The 14,540-nt window shown below is 46.1% G+C and overlaps 5 protein-coding genes across 5 annotated transcripts; 2 read left to right on the top strand and 3 right to left on the bottom strand.

The window, feature by feature from the left end:
* Positions 1 to 606: 606 nt before the first annotated feature.
* On the top strand, positions 607 to 1,556 carry T069G_06221 (short chain dehydrogenase domain-containing protein; the record flags this gene model as incomplete). The annotated part of the gene is made up of 2 exons (XM_056173431.1): positions 607 to 1,102; positions 1,171 to 1,556. 2 exons carry the CDS (start codon positions 607 to 609, stop codon positions 1,554 to 1,556), a joined length of 882 nt encoding a protein of 293 aa, XP_056030289.1.
* A 759-nt stretch (positions 1,557 to 2,315) lies between these two features.
* On the top strand, positions 2,316 to 3,265 carry T069G_06220 (short chain dehydrogenase domain-containing protein; the record flags this gene model as incomplete). Its single annotated transcript, XM_056173430.1, has 3 exons — positions 2,316 to 2,599; positions 2,658 to 2,839; positions 2,892 to 3,265. 3 exons carry the CDS (start codon positions 2,316 to 2,318, stop codon positions 3,263 to 3,265), a joined length of 840 nt encoding a protein of 279 aa, XP_056030288.1.
* Positions 3,266 to 3,922: 657 nt separating this feature from the next.
* On the bottom strand, positions 3,923 to 5,912 carry T069G_06219 (fungal specific transcription factor domain-containing protein; the record flags this gene model as incomplete). Its single annotated transcript, XM_056173429.1, has 6 exons — positions 3,923 to 4,344; positions 4,404 to 4,875; positions 4,930 to 5,232; positions 5,289 to 5,505; positions 5,551 to 5,638; positions 5,870 to 5,912. The coding sequence occupies 6 exons, from the start codon at positions 5,910 to 5,912 to the stop codon at positions 3,923 to 3,925; spliced, it is 1,545 nt and encodes a 514-aa protein (XP_056030287.1).
* Positions 5,913 to 8,648: 2,736 nt separating this feature from the next.
* On the bottom strand, positions 8,649 to 10,324 carry T069G_06218 (carboxylesterase family domain-containing protein; the record flags this gene model as incomplete). Its single annotated transcript, XM_056173428.1, has 4 exons — positions 8,649 to 8,981; positions 9,198 to 9,424; positions 9,505 to 9,954; positions 10,000 to 10,324. The coding sequence occupies 4 exons, from the start codon at positions 10,322 to 10,324 to the stop codon at positions 8,649 to 8,651; spliced, it is 1,335 nt and encodes a 444-aa protein (XP_056030286.1).
* A 2,331-nt stretch (positions 10,325 to 12,655) lies between these two features.
* T069G_06217 (nmrA-like family domain-containing protein) lies at positions 12,656 to 13,759 on the bottom strand (the record flags this gene model as incomplete). The annotated part of the gene is made up of 4 exons (XM_056173427.1): positions 12,656 to 12,736; positions 12,804 to 13,072; positions 13,136 to 13,667; positions 13,718 to 13,759. 4 exons carry the CDS (start codon positions 13,757 to 13,759, stop codon positions 12,656 to 12,658), a joined length of 924 nt encoding a protein of 307 aa, XP_056030285.1.
* Positions 13,760 to 14,540: the final 781 nt, after the last annotated feature.

The following is a 14,540-nucleotide window of genomic DNA, read 5'->3' as shown; positions in this document are numbered from 1 at the left end:
GACATACTATGTCCTGAAAAGGTATAGCGAAACAGCAGGCATTCCATAGGCACAGCAGCGACTGTCTTTTGACCTGCGTGCCGCTGGCTAACGCCGATAGACTCATCATCTCTCAACTTCCAGTTGGATTACATTTTGATTGAATGACGATATTTCACAGTAGTTTTACAGTAAAAGACAAACTAAAAGCCGATTCGAGACGGAAACACTCGGGGGAATCCCGTGTATCGTGCCGAAGTTTGGTGGGGCATCTTCCGGAAAGTTTTCCAAAATAGGAAATCGGGGTCAAGGTCATGGCCCGAGCCATGGATCATTTTTGCTGGAAAATTCCGGCGGCCAACGATAACTTGGATGTTATGCTTTTGAATCGACAAAAAACATATGGCATTAAGACGTCTATGTCCGAGTTTAACGGATTTTAAGAATTGACGATGAAAGGAGAGGGCCGTGTTGGTTGGAAGGACATGCGTGCGGAGGTTTGTTATATAAAGCCTGGTTCTCCGGGCCAGATTTCAAGTTCTCAAACCCTCTCAAACCACCAGTCTCATCCACAAGCATCTTCAAGATCACCTACAAGTACTTTAAAGGACATTATATATCCCCAAAATGGCAGCTACATACACTACACCCAAGAGGCCTCTTACATGGCTCATCACTGGATCTTCGTCTGGCTTTGGATTGGCGCTGGCCCGTATCGTCCAGGCAAACGGCCACAATCTGATTGCAACTTCCCGCAAGCCATCAGCTACACCCCATCTCGTTGCCGAGGTTGAGAGCAAGGGCGGTCAATGGATTCAACTGGATGTCAATGATATTAATTGCGACAAAGTAATTGACGATCTTGAAAGCCGAGGGCAGCAGGTTGATGTCCTCGTTAATAACGCAGGATATTGCATCTACAATCCTGTAGAAACCTTCACCGATGGCGAAAACCGCGCACTGATGGAGACGCTATACTTTGGCCCGAGCCGTCTGATCAGGGCTGCCGTCAAACACCAGCGCAAGCGAAGATTCGGAATAATTGTGAACATGAGCAGTGGTGCAGCCTTGGAGGCTAACCCTACCATGGGCCCCTATGGAGCTGGTAAAGCTGCAATGGACAGTAAGTGACTAACTTTTTATTTGTACTAAACCAAAATAAAAGATAAAGCACGACTAACTAGCGTTTAGGCATGGCAAAGGCACTAGCAAAGGAGGTTGAGGCCTTTAACATCCGAGTATTGACTGTCCTTCTTGGAACTTTTAATACAGGCATGGGCGATGCGACCATACTGGGCCAAAACCCTCTTCCCGACGACTACAAAGGATCAATGTCGGAAACGTTAATGAACATTATGTCTACCGGCAAATTTGCTCCCAATGGAGACAAAGACAAGGCCATGAAAGCTGTTTACGAAGTCGTTGTGGGAGAGGGAGTTGGTAAAGGCCACGAGGCAGAAAGGGCTCTTCCACTAGGTCGAGACTTGGCAGGCAGGATTCAAGTTGTGCAGAACTACTTATCCCATGCTATAGAGGTCTTCGGGGATGTCTGCAACAACGTGCATTTGGAAGCCTAAGTCGTTGACTTGTCCTTCTGACGTACTTCGGCCCATTGGCATGAGAGTAGCATTATAGTTAGTATCTATTTTGCAAAGATAAAAGAAGGTTAATTTGGCTTTCTGCGAGTATCTTTTACTTGTATTTGTACAGTCAAAGTGGTGACTTTGGCTAGATAGAGTAGTACCTAGTGTCAACTAGCCTGTCGCGTTTTTTATGATTACTCAGTATACGCACGAGCGTATCATGAAACAATCTCAAGGCAATGACGTACAGAAACATTAGTTTAACGTTATGCCAACCATTTTAGGAAATTATTCTCTTACTTTTGTGAATGTCTTTCATGAGCCTGGTAAATGGCGTAAAACCGCGCATTGTGCTATACAAAATAGTAGCGCTACTTACTGGAGATAAGCAAAGTCCGTCGATCTCGCCCGATAGGATCCAAATACTAGCTATATAAATCCGGTTACACGTTCGTATCAATGAATCAGTGTACATTTCTCTCGTTCCACTATCCGCTTCAATCCAAAAGTCGGTATACTAGGCGGCCGCTCCAGTGCTTCTTTTCGCCTATACAGAGTCCGCTTCCACCCGCTCCTCGTGGGATTGAATAGATAGAACCTACTTAACCCAGCAAAAGCAGAAAAGTGATATATCATCATATGCAACACATTCGTGTATATAAAGAGCAGTTTTACCACGATGAATAAAATATTTCGTTTCAAACTAATATCCAGACTTACCGCGTGAACCAACAAACAGATTTCTACCCGACAATGGCACCTCTTGTGTGGCTCGTGACTGGATGCTCTTCTGGCTTTGGCCGAAGTTTTGTTACCCAAATTTTGGCACGGGGCGACCGTGTTATTGCGACAGCCCGAAAGCTTGACAGTATCCGAGACTTGGAAAGTGCCGGAGCCAAGACATTGCAACTTGATGTTACAGATGACCAACAAAACTTGAACAAGATCGCAGAGCAGGCCATCGCTGTATACGGCGCGGTAGATGTGCTCGTCAACAATGCTGGTTCTTCCACCGGGGCGTCTTGGGAAGAAGCAAGGTAAAATGATGCGTCCATTTTAGTATTCGCGGCTGAGTGTGGTGCTAAAGTTTTATAGCGTTGAAGAAGTGCGACAACAGTTTGAAACAAACGTGTTTGGAGTTTTCAAAGTTACCAAAGCATTTTTGCCATATTTTAGAGAGCGAAAAGATGGCAAAATAGTATTCTTTAGCTCTCTGGTTGCTTGGGTTGGGCACCCATTTGGCGGCGCATACTCCGGCTCCAAGTTTGCCCTCGAAGGTATGATGGCCTTCATCTTTATTATTTAGATACATCTAACAACAAACTTTAGGTCTTGTTGAGAGTCTTTGGAGAGAGACTTCCCCTCTGGGTATCAAGACGATGCTTGTTGAACCGGGGCTATTCCGAACGTCGCTCGGAAGTAATGCCAAATATCACGAAGCGCAGATTGCGGAATACAAACCTGCCTCGCAAGCTTTGTTGGGTATGCTTGCCGCACTTGGAGGAAAGGAGCCAGGTGACCCGGAAAAGGGAGTGTCACTCATTTTGGACTTTGTTCGTGGCGAGGGTTCGGCGGCTGGTCGCGAGATGCCCTTTAGGTTGCCGTTGGGAACTGATGCATATCAAGGAATCACCGGGAAGTGCGAGGAAACACTGAACTCACTTAAAGAGAACAAGGACCTTATCTGTAGCACAGACTTTTAGCAGTAGAGCAAAGAGTCCATTGATTAGGGGTGGGCATTTATGGATATATACTCAGAGATCAATTAGGTCAACTGCGGCATCTTTGAAACATATGGATATACTTCAGTTGAACGTGGGGTTAAAACAAAAAGTTGACCAGCGTTATTATACCAGTGTCCACGACGAAATAAGGATCACAAAGTTCCAAACACATAACAGTCCTGAATGGGGCTCATCAACCGGTGATGGAGTCACACAGCCGCAGGTGCACGTTCTGCTACTTTGGAGCTTGAACGGTACATAGAGTATCCAAACATGAAAATAAATGATATGTCTCAATGAATGAGCGGCAGAAACAGACGTAAGGAATGGTATTTTTGAGTGTCACAGCAGTCCTTTGACGATAATGTGCTAGTAAATGTGAGTAAGCGGTTCGTCGGATGTATTGTCGATCTCGGCCTGGACTTTTACGCCGAGGCCGATGACTAATAACTGAGGACTTGATGAGTGAGAAAGCAGTTCATCATGATGGCGTTGGGGGAAAGTCGATGTGGAACTTTGCCGCTGGACATGTTTCAAGGGTTGCTTTGGTAAATAGTGTATTATATTAATTATTCGTGAAAAAAAAGAGAGAGAAAAAAAAACTGTAATATCTAGATGTAACTAATTCCTTGCTTCTCAAAAGTACTCAGCGCCTATGATATCAGCTAGCTCTGGCCAAATATCCCAACCAGATGGAATTTGAAAAGCCAGATCAGGAATAGAAGAGTTCAAGATCTCGCTACGGCCAGACAGCATAGTTCGCGCTACAAAGGGAACGCTGCTCTTTGCATTCAAGAACATCTGATGATATTTGCTTAGATCGGGAATCCCAATGCAGGATTCAAGCCCATTTATGCAAATGTCCAAATACGTTTGCTGTAGAAAGACGCAAGAAACTTTATGAGCTCGGCTGATGGCTTCCATGGAGTTTATCAAGAATTGGAGATCAGCCGCATCGGTGGCATTGAGGCCAGTTTCTGGATCCATTTTGGCTTGTAAGACATAGACTGTGCTAGCCAAGTAAAGGGGCATGGCACTCAAGTGATCTTTCTGTAACCCTGTTAGCGGATAAGATCCAAATACAGTAATCACAGATCACGTTGCGCACAAGATTTACAATGGAAATGAGGCACCAGCTTCAAAATATTTACAACCTCGGTCGCTGATGTCTTTAGTCGATTAAGGCTAGATTGCCTCACTGTGGGTGGTAATGTTCCGGACTGATTCTCAATAACTGCATGGTGCAAGCAAATGTAGGCAGCACGGAGATTGCAATTCAGCTGAATCGCATGCACATTCGTGACATTCAGCGGCAGCACAAGACTGATAGGAAGGTTAGAAATGATACGTGATAGTCTATCATCCAGGCGGTAGTGACGGATCCAGAATGAATCCGGCGAAGTGTCGACTTGTTCTCGTTGCGTTTGACAAAGTATGTGCTGCAATATGCTTCTGTAGACTTGAAGTGTGACGATAGTGCTGGCAAAGTCATCATAAGAGCCCCCTTGAGTTATCTCGTCCAGGAATGGAACGGTTTCCTCATTACCTTCTGAAAAGGCCTTTTCTGAAGCGGGAAGGCGGGTGCGTATCTGCAACGCTGTGAGAAACTGGCCCATGCATAAGGATCTGTCTGGTTGACTGACGCTGTTTGGATCTATCAGGTAGGACCAGCCCGTTGCTAAGCTAGCATGCGAATCGATTGCAAAGGCACCCCAAAATACTCGCCTGCGTTCTTCTAGCTCACACCAAGATACGGGGGGTGGTAGAACCACTCGAGCTCCATCACTCGCGCCATCCAGCCGATCAAGGCCCATCATTTGAGCTAGGCGCGTGGTCTTAGCTAGACTAACTGAAGCTCTGGTGAAAAGCATGGTATTAGACTCAAAAGTGGCAAGCAAAAGCCACGTCTGCACATGTGCGACCGAAATGAAATGCTCTCCTTGGCCCTTTCTTGCAAATCAGAATCAGCAACCAAGATGTATGATATGTTTCACCCTCTCACCTTCATCTCATCTTCTTCTGCATATTTGCGAGCTTTTTCGTAAAGCACTAAAGCATGAGAATCGTATATTGAGTGACCATTGGCTCCCAGTGCCCAAACGGCGTACTGCAAACACCAAGGCGGTCTTTGCGATTCTTCACCGTAGCATGCATCGTAGTAGCGGCCGGCATGGACAACAGGAATTGCGTAGTACTGGTTGCTGAAGAAGGTACGATTGCTGAAGGTGTCAGCAGTACATCAGAGTCGGGTTACTCGAACTTACAGCTCTTCCTGAACTTTCAGAGGAGGAATTTCGTCGCCGAGATATTCCAGCTCGTTCAGATTTTTCTCCAGTTGTTCTGTGCGTACATCTATAAGAAACTGTTATTATTGCCTTGCACGAATTGTTTTAAGTATACCTAGGCGCGTCTCAAGGCCCTTTAGACTTTTGCGATCTGACGGCTTTCTCTTGCGTTTGGGATAGGCACAGTCGCGGCCGAACTCAACGCAACGAGCGCATGCTGGCCTGGCGCGGTTGCATTTGAGTTTCCTCACTCGGCATGCTAAACATGATAACATTGGTATCTTAGTGTCAGTAGTACCGACGATGTCGGAGGGATCTGCCTGTATATTGGATGAAGCCATGTTGTCTCAGTCAGTTTAAATAAAGGGTCTCCGTGTTTTCAGGGTAAAGTGCGAAGGCGACTTTTGTGGCAGTTGGTTTGTAAAGCAGAGACATTGGGGTCAATCTGTTATTTAAATAAAGCTGTCCGCAACCTGACTAAGCTCCAAAGGTCCTTTACCTACCTCCTTACCGGGAGGTAACGGCGCTTCGCAACCCTTGTAGAATTACTAGGCTTGTGAATAATTGCAACGTCAGTTCGGTTTGCAAAACTTGCAAAATCTGTTAGGCAATAGCTTCTAGTAGCTCGTTTGTAGATGAGGAACTATACTTCTGATTGTTTTACAGCTACGGTGTGCATCATCTTATACCTCATCACTAGCCCCAATCTATCAACCATTTGGCCAGTCTACCAAGTCTGCCAAAGTCCCTCTAGTACGGTGGCGTGCGCCGTGCGGCGTCGGCGGGTGGAACGAATCGTAGGCGACGAGATCTATTGCAGTATTAATTTATTAGTGAAGAAGTATTGCCGGATGTGTATGTTCTTGCTGATTGACCCGCCTTTTAAAGACCTCAGGCTAGCTGTTGATAATAGAGATGAAGGAGATTGAGGAGATCTTGACGAAGAAACGGCTTGCTATTACCTGAGGCTGCTGGAAAAGATCTGCTGCTGCCCAAGACTGCTGAAAAAGATTTAGGAGAGTGTGTAAATAAACGAGTAATACGCAAGCTTAGTTGAGTTTCAAGTAATAAAGGTATATCCTATAGTAAATTCTACAGAAGATATATCTAGTCTGTAACACTTGCAAAACCTACAGGCATAGGGTTCCAATTGCAAGCCTTCCACCCAGCAAGCCTAGGTAGTAAGTAGGCTTAGGCCAATTCCCCCTAACACAGGTACTAGCTAGTACAAGCACAGGCTTCCTAGGTTCCGAGGCTTTATTTCATCAAGTGATCCTCCTTCCTCTGATTGCTTGAGACATTCTGCTAGACACGCTTTAATACGTCTGCCACCGGTTGTACCGAGCTCCTTCTTAGGAATGCCCTGCACGTCTTCCTTTGTCAACTTTCGACTGTCATGCAGCCACACAACTTGATCAGCATTCGCTAACTTCATTATTTCCAGAACTTGCTCTCGGGGGAAAGCCGTGCCAAAAATGACGGCTCGTGGAAAATCTGTCCTCTCACTAGATGGAGAATTCTCCTGCAGCTGAGCTCTATGGGAAAGTATGTTGGGCAAGTTCTCGCGAATCTGCTCGATCGTGTGGAAAGTTGCGATTGCTGTATGCCGAATGGTTATAATTAGTATAGTACAACGGGGTTCGCCATGTTTCTTTAAGCAGCACGTAACGACTCACCGTTGTACTCTGGCTGCAACGCTAGCTCTACCGCGGCTGCGATCTCTGGATCTCTTCCACAGTGAACGTAAGGCACAGCAGAAGGCGTAGTCATAGCGATGTCTCGTATTTTGTCGAGCGATGATCCGAGAATAGCAGCGTTAATGAAAGATCAATGGAAGCGACACTCTCAGTCAGTAAAGCGATATTGGCTGTATGAATGCTGATATGTAAAATTTTCGTTTTCTCAAAGCTCTTATATACTAACACATTAAGAGCTAGGGTTACATGCATTAACAGTACTCTATCATCCTGTGTTAACTCACGTTTGATGTTCATTGCGGGGATTACGACATGAGCTGTTGAGCTTGTAAGCAATCTCATGTCTGGCGCCAAGTCCTAGCCGCGCGTTTCGGATATCCGAAGTTGCGTCGCTAGTATTTGGCAATGTGGAGACATTTCCCGAAGGCATATCAGCAGCCAATCGTTATTAGGGTAATATCTGCTTGGGAAGAGCTGCACAATATTCGAAGTAAGCCAGTTTCCTTACTTAGAATGTACTTAACTCGCGAAAACTAACCTTTTGTAACGTTGCTTTAAGCGGGTATCAAGTGCAAAAGCGGAGTTCTTATGATTCAGAGCTAGACGTAGCTAAATGTCCATCATGACCAATAGTTCAATAGAGTCGAACTGATATGAGATTGAGCATTGTTATCCTACTTGAATAATTCGAGAAGAATTTGTCTTACTGTGCAGTTTGCTGTTATCGAGCGTCCTTGTTTGCAGAAGAAACATTATCGTCTGATCTACTACGCTGGCACATGTTAATGACATCAGACTTACAGCCGCTGCTATTTCTGCTTAAAATAATTCAGTTAAACAAAATCCGCCCATAAATGATACTGTAATCACTAACTCCTTCCTAAATACACCGAAAATTCCACCTGAGCCCGACTTCAGCCTCGACTCATTTTTTGGCCTTTTGACAACCTTGCTTACAGTATCTGTCTCTATCTCTACGCTACTCTCAAAGACAAATTAGGGATTTTGAACAAAATCATCAATAATACGCATGAGGAAGCCGTCTGCAAGTCCATGAAAACGAGAAGTTGGCTACTAAAGATGGAGTGAACGGATACTTGTTTTAAATAAATAATAATTTAGTCTAAGTTTTTCTGCCAGCCTAATGCCACAGGTAAGAATTGTATACGAACAGTAAAATAATTGGGAAGCGATTGAACCAAGGTTATGATGCCCTGGAGTTTTATTCTAAAGTTAGGTGCATATTATATTGCGCTAGAAGATAGCACATGAGTGACAATTATCGAGAGAATAGCAGGCTTAACGGGTGACCAGTGAGGCTTTCTTTAGACAACACAGATATCCAGTGGCCTCTTTTTGCTCGCACGAAAATAACTTTCGTCAGTTCGCCGTCGCAGATGAATGAGAAAGTAGGAAGTCACAACGAGCAGCCGCATCGACGTCTTGAATTTGGATGGGTACAGTAGAGTTTATGTAGAGAATGTTACTCGCTGCACCGTATTGAGGCCATTCAACGTAGCGATCGTTCGGCTTCTCCATGGCATGTTTGTTCGGGTCGGTAGTGGTTATAAACGATGTGAAATAACGTTGTAAGACCCGGCCGATTTCAGCATTTGGGGATGTATCCTCAGCAGGAATGGGCTTGGTGGAGAAGACGAGACTGCTGTAGCTTCCATGATAGGCACTGTCGTACGTGGGATAACCAGCGATAAGCTTATAGACAGGTTGATGGAAGGCATCGAGTTTGGAGAAGTTATCCGTAAATGATCTTGCAAGGTTATATGATGGACATTGAATAACCCAATCGCCGAACAAATATTCCGCCTTTCTTTGGGTATTGTTGTACCCAAATGCCCCTCCTTCAACTGACGGATAAAGTCTATTGAGTTGACCAAAAAAATTCACTCCGCCGTTTAAGAAAGTGCGCACCCTGGCGTTGTATTCTTTTTCTGTTGTAATGTTCTGCGGCGTAAAGGCAAACCCTTCATTTCCGTCTCGCGTCGTCATCAGTGGAACGGTTGCGAAGTGCTCAGCCTCAGTTTCCTTCGAAGGGAGACCTTGCACATTAATTCCATCAATGGTAGGGCCAAAGTAAAAGGTGCCAAAGGCGTAAGTGGCAGATGCTAGGACTTTCTGCTGTGCGGTATTGAACCTTTCTGCTGACAAATCTCGCAAACAAGAGATATGATGCACTCTGAGGCAGTCAAGATCTGTCGATATTGAAGCTCGAGCTGACTAGTGTTGAGCATATTTGGCATCCAAGGATATTCGACTATTGCCGCTCGATATGGGGGATCTGCTTCGCCGCCATTCCAAAGCAGCTGATGGTAAACAGAGCCCCCGCCAGCCGATCCGCCGTCGATGGTGACCTGAGCGGGATCTCCGCCAAAGGATGATATGTGACGTTGAACCCACTGCATTGCAAGACGTTGATCTAGCAAACCGACATTCAGAGTTCCACTTTCGGCTACTTCTGCTCCAGCTAGAAATCCAAAAGCACCCAGCCGATATTGAATAGATACAACCATGAATTGCCCGGGAGCCGCAGCCATTATGCCGACGGGGTTGATTGAGGTGCTGCCACCCTGATCATACCCGCCTCCGTGTATTATCAACAATACAGGAATACTCTTAGAAGTGGGTTCTGCAGGAGCGTAGATATCCAACAGCAAGCAATCTTCACTCTCTTCCCGGTTTCCAGTATGATAGTATAACTCCTTGGCTAGACTACTGTCGGGAGCGCTCGGCGTCCATCCTTGGTAGCAAATAGGTCCAAATGTCGTGGCATTAAACACTGACGTTGAAGAGTCGCTTTCTTCATCAATCTGAGCTGCAGCTTTGAAGCGGCCGTTGCCAGTGGGAGCTTTTCCATACCGAACACCTAACCAGGCATTGATGGGAAAAGATGATGATGCCACTCGAGTCCCTCGAATTTTGGTATATCCCAGGTCTATCTCCTTCCTATTGTCTCCGGTAAAGTTGGCAAAGGACGGAGACAAATACTGAGCAGCTACCAGATGCAATGAGAAATAAATGGCGGTGGTGAGTAACAACATGGTGCAGCGTCTGCGTGTGGCAGCTTTGATAGGAGTTGATAACGATTTCTTTTGGGTCGTTGATATCGGTTCAGTCTACACACTTTATAACTTTTCTTTTGCATATGGAAAAAGGGGCTTGAGACCGCACAAATAACAAGTGACTTTAGTAATTCTACCTCGGCAAGCCCGTGGCGGCTCATCACTCGTCGATTGTTGCGAAACTAGCACTTCCCTTGTCGTGGTCTAGATTAAATCATCATCTCTTACAATAAACCATGTCCTAGGAATGATTCCTTTCGTCCGTTCTCAAGATAGCCCTAATTTTCTGTGTGTTCTCCGTAGAAAAACCCGGGCAGCTGTGTTGCGGAGTCAGCTGTCATTGGTCGCCCTATGCCGAGTTTATCTCCCTCCCTCTCTAACATGACAATCTGAAGAATTCGTTGGACTCTCGGAGCTCCGAGAGGTGACCAAGACGTCAGAAAGTTTAAGATCGTCTGTCGGACAAAAGGAAATTACATGGCAATTGATGCTGAGTATCACCGTCTGCTGTCAATCCAACAAGGCGTTGTTGTAAGTCTAACAACTGTGCCCAAATCAGTAGTGGATGTAAACCCGCCCTTAGCTTTCCTAGTTCTTCGGACATTTCTACACGTAACAGCCGAGGCGCGCGACAAGGAATTCTGCAACTCCGAACCAGGTATACTTATATATTTCCAAATCACAATGAGCCTAGTGCGTATAGATAGATCAATTATAAGCGTTTTAGTTATTTACCGCGTCGCAATAACATGAAATGCATTCCTATAGATTACTTATCCTTTTCCACGGCAAACTTTTATTCTCTCTTCTTTAGGGCCCAACTGTAGAGCTCGAACGGCTGGTATAACCGTGGACTCCCAACCTCCTCCCAATTGCGCCCACGCTTGCTGCGCCAGTTGGGTTATCCACCCGTTCAGAAACCAAGTATCATCAAATCTAATCATTATGACACACCAATGCAAAAAGATAGCAAGTGCCACTGAGCGATTCTGATTTTTACAATGTAGTTTGGTTACAAAATCTTCGCTCACCAACGCCGGCCATGACAAGATGTGTAACCACGTCCTTGGCTGTCCCTGGATAGAAACGCACCAAGTCTGCAGCGATTCGGCAGCTTGAATTAAATATTCCCCGTTCGGCTCCACCATGCGAATGCTTGTTTTCAAGAGTTTGATTCGTTCCAGAAACTCGGGATCGGTCTTTGCGGCCGTGTCTTTTGTTCTGTCGTGTGCTAGCCGTTGATCTTGCATGAATCGGGGTGCGATAGCAATGGCAAGTCTTGCGGTGCCTCTGAGTAAGTGGAAGGTCTCAGCTATGGCGTCCTCTCTTGGATGAGTGACACACAAACGAATTTGGAAGACCGTGGTTGCTAGGCCGAAAATCCATTGCGCAAAGTAGGTACTGACTACCTTACCGGCGACAGAGGCATGGAAACCTGCAGAGGCTTTCCGATGCCAGGCATGCGCCTTGGTACTATCGCCAGTGGCTTGACCCTGGCAGAATAGCACGGACAAGGCGTTGAGAGCTTGCATCGCAAAAACATACTTCTGAGCCTCGTGAAAGATCAAGGACGCCTCGCATTGAGCAGACTTTGTCAATAGAAGCATTGAAGGTGACAGGCTATGTATGTCGTTGGACACGGACAAGCTTGAGTCCCAGACGACAATACCTGCTTGAAGGGCTTCTATTGAGGCTTCACGGGCAGCGCTGATGTCTGTAAATGGGCAGTGCTCTCCGTAACGGTAGCATCTATCACAAACTGGTGTCTTCATGTCACACTAGCATTTTGATAAGTAGGTGGGCTACAGAATTTCACATTATAGGAGGCTTTACTTGCCTTGACACGACGTCTCTTGCATGGCGCGCAACCAAGCCTAGACTTGCTATGCCACCTTCGCGAAGGCATGGCTGACCTTAAAAGGAGCGCAAGTAGTTACACCAGGCCTGATCAGCGATGGATTGATCCGTTCAATGCCTCACGCACAGCGCCCTGATAGCATAACCAATCGATGATAGTCTAAGTGTGTCAAGATTTCAGTGTCATTATTAATCCGGACTGTCTAGAAATCCTCTGAACTCAGTGCCAAACTCCGCGTTAGGCGGAGTTCTAATCCGCTAACCCCACCAACTGTAGCATTCCCGATACCATTTTGTTTGCTGCATTCGTCTCACGAAAGCGCTGCAATGGGCGCCAATACAATGACGAGACGACAATCTGAGTGCAGATACGGACACGCTGAAGCAAGACAGTTTGTCATTTCCCATCGTCTAATGAGGCCGATACCATGCTGTCTTGCCTTGTAAGGCAAATTACTGCTCGCTCAGCACGCTAGACCAGTCTTCGCCTTTGGTGTATTCCTCCATGGAGGTCGTCTTGATATTCGGGTCCAACTGGGCGTCAATGTCAGCGGATTCACTCAGATCACGACAACTGCAGTAAGTATGGGAAAATTTTCACCTCGTTTGGATACACGACTTCAGGATCTCCACCAGTGTATCCAAACTCAATCATGTACTCATTCGTGTCCATCAACTCTTGGCCAAGTGGCTCTGGGAAGTCCTTGTAGAAGTCACCAGGGGACACTTCTTGGTAAGCAGCCTGGACATCTAATACACGTCCCCAAATTTCCATCCACGTCGAAAAGGTCATCATCTCAGATACACCGATGAGAGTCTTCCCGGGAGGAACATCCAGTAATGCCTTGACAAATGCTCCCGTATCTTTTTCTGGAACGACAAAAGGCATTTGCAAGTCTCCAGAGAAGGGCCTCTTAGTTAGGTACATCCCACCCGGTTGCCGCTTCGGAGCCATCGCTGGTACAGCTTTCCAGTTTGTGACGTAGTGGCCCATTTGCAGGGCACTCATACGCTTAGCCAGCTCCGGACACTGACTTTTGATCAAGTCCATGGTCCTGGCCTTTGAGTCAAAGTGATATACCGTGGTGTATTTCCCTCCACTGCACCGTGAGGCATCGCTAAGTGACGAGTACACAAAGTGTTCCAGTGTTCCGAGGACGCTAGGATCAGACGCAGCATGTGCAACATTCATCCCCTGTTCAACTTCCCTGTCGAAAGCGTACTGCAACGCCGTATCAGGCCCGTGTGTGCCATCGAACATGTGGCTGAAGAAATCGGTGTTTGCAAATATGGCGTTGGCCCCTTGAAAGGCGGCTCGGAGAGAAGCTGTATCATCTAGGTCGCCTTTCACGATCTCAACGCCCTCAGCCACCCAATGCAAAGCATTTTGACTAGACGGGTTTCTGGTGATACCTCGGACTTTCCAACCGGGCAAATCCAGAAATTGTCTAGCAATAGAGGACCCCTTTCTCAGTCTCAGAAGATGGCCAATGATGTGCTAAGAGCTACACGTACCTGTGTGCCAGTAACGCCAATAATCACGAAGAGCTTGGTCATCTTGATTGGCAAATATTTTAAGATACAAACCGTCTTAGTGTAGAGCTCGCAGGCGAGTAGACTACCTAGGTAAAGATGTTGAATTACTTAGATGCGAAATCTACCTATCCTCATGTGTATTTATAACTTTCACCTTTCTCAAATTTCTCTACCGACAAGCAATGCCGCATGGCTTGATACTACATTAGCCAGTTCAAATTAAGCTTTAGAGATGCGAACCGGTTCAATTATTCCGTTCGGATGATTAATACTCGCAGTAGTATCGAACCTTTCAGTGAAAATTATCCAATATGGGTATAGTATGCGATGCGCAGCGGAGCCCGAGGTCCCATGCATTTTGCTTCTGGTTAGTGTACGACGGCCCCTCAATCCTTCGGCAACTGGACCCCCTTTTGTCTCCTGTTCGGTCCCAAGGGCCTCGGATCCTCGGATCATAAGCAGTTGTTAAGAAGAGAATTTAGATTATCGATGCTTAATGTGATTACCTTAACTGTATAGTACCGTAATTAGTATTAAGTAACCTTGGAAGCCGCTGTAGCGGACTACGAAAAGGAGATGCTTCCTCCCGCAATCAAGGCAGCTGAAAAGGGTCATTGGTTTATGCATCTTTTTTTTTGGAGCTGATTCGCCTCAAGACTTGCTCCACGCTGCCAGCTCATAGAGACAAAAATAAAAGAAAGTGGAGGTCCTTGTGGAATATAACTTGTTGTGTCCTATTTCTTGCTTGCCCGGACTGGTTTTGTTAATGCTTTTCCTGACCGCAGCTATGTATCCCGTAATT

The sequence above is a fragment of the Trichoderma breve genome, chromosome 3, assembly GCF_028502605.1.
Source record: "Trichoderma breve strain T069 chromosome 3, whole genome shotgun sequence".
Classification (NCBI taxonomy): domain Eukaryota; kingdom Fungi; phylum Ascomycota; class Sordariomycetes; order Hypocreales; family Hypocreaceae; genus Trichoderma; species Trichoderma breve.
The sequence above is the reverse complement of the archived record's forward strand: the minus strand, read 5'-3'. Positions and strand labels throughout refer to the sequence as shown.